This window comes from Fukomys damarensis, unplaced genomic scaffold (genome assembly GCF_012274545.1).
Source record: "Fukomys damarensis isolate Sample0158 unplaced genomic scaffold, DMR_v1.0_HiC HiC_scaffold_16, whole genome shotgun sequence".
In the NCBI taxonomy this organism is placed as follows: domain Eukaryota; kingdom Metazoa; phylum Chordata; class Mammalia; order Rodentia; family Bathyergidae; genus Fukomys; species Fukomys damarensis.
Window position 1 is genome coordinate 71,826,823 of NW_022900928.1, and position 3,114 is coordinate 71,829,936.

Sequence of the window (3,114 nt, forward strand, 5' to 3'; positions counted from 1 at the left end):
TAGACTCTTATTTTCTGTCTATATATTAATTAATTCTCCTTTTGCTGTCATGGCTCACAGGAGACTAGGACCTGATGCAGAGGTTCTAACAATGTCCCCTTTCCCTGTTCCCAACAGCAAACAATTCCTTTCACAGTAACATCCCCAAAATTAAAATATCTAGGAATCAACCTAACAAAAGAAATCAAAGACTGCTACTATGAAAACTATAGCACTCTGAAAAAAAAGATTGAAGAGGATATCAGAAAGTGGAGAGACATCACTTGCTCCTGGGTAGGAAGAATCAACATAATGAAAATGGCTATACTTCCAAAACTGATATCTAGATTCAGTGTGATCCCAATTGAAAATCCAGCAGCATATTTCACAGACCTTGAGAAAATAACCCAAAAATTAATTTGGAACAAGAATAGACTTCAAATAGCAAAAACAATTCTAGGCAATAAAGACAAGGTAGTGGGTATCACAATCCCCAACTTGAAACTAAACTACAAAGTCCCTATGAGGAAACAGCATGCCACTAACAAAGAAACAGACTCGAGGACCACTGGAACTGATTAGACACTCCAAACACACTCAGCCACCTCATCTTTAACAAAGGAGCCAAACATCCTCAGTAGAGGAAAGTTAGCCCCTTTAATAAATGGTGCTGGAAAAACTGAGTTTCAGCTTGTCAAAGATTACAACTAGACCTATATATCTCACCATGCACTAAACTAAAACTGAAATGGATTAAAGATATAAATACCAAAACATAAACACAAAACCACTGGAAGAGAGATTAGGTAAAACTCTTGAAGACTTTGCTGTAGGAAAAAATTTCATGAACAGATTCACTCAATTGCCTGTGAAGTAGCACAAAGATTCAACAAATGTGATCTCTTCTTATTAAAAAGCTTATCACAGCAAGAAAAACAACCAACAGTGTGAAGAGACAACCCACAATATGGGAAAAATTTTCACCAGCTGTTCCTTAGAAAAATGCCTACTATCTAGAACACATAAAGAACTTATAAAAATCAGACCTCCCCAATTTAAAGATGCAATCCAAAAATGGGCATCTGAAATGAACAGACATTTCTGAAAGAAGTAGAAATAGCAAATAAACATATGAAAAAATGTTCAGCATCACTGCTCATTTGAGAGATGCAAATGTAAACAATGCTGAGATTCCACCTCACCCCAGGTATATCAATACCTCTTGTTGTCTGCAAGCCCACTCGTGGAACAAGGTTCAGGAGCTCGGACTGGGAGGGTAAGGCGCAGAATCCCCAAGCACACTCCAGGGAAGTTTCTGGAACTCTTCTGCTTTATTCAGGAAATGCACAGGATTATATAGGGACAACCATGGGGGAGGAGCATGGGAGGAGCATTTAACATTTGGCAATATCTTATTGGAGACAAAGTGGAGTGATCTTTCTTGGGCAAGGCGAAAGGAGTTGCAGACCAGGGGAAGAAGTGTAGCCTGTTGGACCCAGCACCTATGCACTTAGGTGAGTTAGCTCAGCCTTAGCAAAGTCTCTGAGTTAGCTCAGAAGACAGGAGTGTGGTTCACCTGGCCTAGCCAGGCTTGAACTTCTCCGCAAATACCTCTGAGATGTCTGATTTCCCATGTTCACTGCATTATTCCAGTAAGATGTATAATCAACTTTAGTATCCATTAATAAGGTAAATGGATAAAGTAATGATGCAGTACATATGTGCACAGTGGGATATTACTCAGGCTTGAAAATAAAATCATGCCATTTGTGAAAATATATGAGATAAATCTGGAGGAAAATATGTGAAGTGTAATAGGCACAGAAAGACAAATATGACATAATCTCACATATATATGGAATCTTAAATAGTTAAGTACATAGACACATTGTAAAATGCTATTTCCAGTGATGATGAAGGTAGTGGTGTTGGGGAGACATAGATTGAAACATAGGTAGTACCAACTTGTAGTTATATATAATTTGAGAAATTCTATAGATTAAATGCACAATAGCTATGCATTAAATCTAGAATGTCTTCAAAATGCTCATGTGTTCAGAGATTTGGCTTTTGGAAGGTGATTGGATCATGCTGGTACTATGTGCTGTCAAGAAGGTATTCCCAGTTTGAAAAGGTAGAAAGGGCTGATCACTCAGAGAATGATCTAGAAAGAGATACCATACATTCCTCTGTGCTTCCTGCCTTCACTGTCTGCTCCTTGGCTGCCATGAGGTAAGCAGATTTCTCCATCAGACCTTTCTCAATCATTTAAAAACCAAAAATAAACCCCTCCACCTTTAAGTCATGAGTTTTTGGTATTGTATCTCGCTGATGAGAAAGTGACTAAGACATTAATATTGGGTCTGTACTTAATTTTATTCTAAAATAATTATAAGAGTGGGGCTAGGTCCCAAGTTTGATCCCTGGTACCAAAAAAAAAAAAAAAAAAAAAAAAAAAAAAGAAAAAAAAAGAATTACAGAAGTGTGTCATAAGGTAAGACCAAAGCTATTCCTAGCTTCACCAAATTATGCCTTAGCCACTTCCCTTGCTGGGTCCAATGGCTTGTATATGTCTTTTAATCACAATAGGGACCTGTCTGTTTTGCTATTTTCAAAACTTTCTTGAAAGAATGCATGAGTGGATTTACCAACCAGACAGTCACAGAACTCATCGTGGCAGGGTATTGGCCACTGCTACAGAGGGAAGAAGCCCCCTCCAACCACTGCCCCCACCAGATCCAGGTTTAGCCTCAACCTTCACCCCTTTGTCAGCCTGAAGCAGCTCCAGAAGAAGAGACCTTTGCCCTATAACCATAAAACAAAAGCCTGGAATGTTAGATTTCCTTCACCTTATGATGTCCCTAACTAGTGAGGACACAAGCCCCTCCTAGTGATGTCACCAGATCCCCCAATCCCTAGCCACTACATCATTCAATCCCAGTCCTATAAGAAGCACTCCCTGTCTCAGCCATATTGCTTTCTCTCCTTTGTTCAGAGCAGCCCAGCCTATCCTCCCCATAATAAAGTCTTGTTATGGACCTGGAAAACAAAACAAAACAAAAATAAAAAAATAAGCTACCTGCCTGTCTGCGATCACCCGGCGGCGTGCGCGTGAGCTCCCGGCCTGCGCGGGAG

At 39.7% G+C, this 3,114-nt stretch overlaps 1 protein-coding gene across 1 annotated transcript in view; it reads left to right on the forward strand.

Moving 5' to 3' along the window:
- The first annotated feature begins 1,892 nt into the window (after nucleotides 1-1,892).
- Nucleotides 1,893-3,114, forward strand: part of LOC104854713 (olfactory receptor 8B8) — a 9,944-nt gene continuing 8,722 nt past the window's right edge. Inside the window, exon 1 of the mRNA XM_010613294.2 lies at nucleotides 1,893-1,904. Coding sequence (XP_010611596.2) covers nucleotides 1,893-1,904 — 12 coding nt within the window. The remainder of the gene's footprint in view (nucleotides 1,905-3,114) is intronic.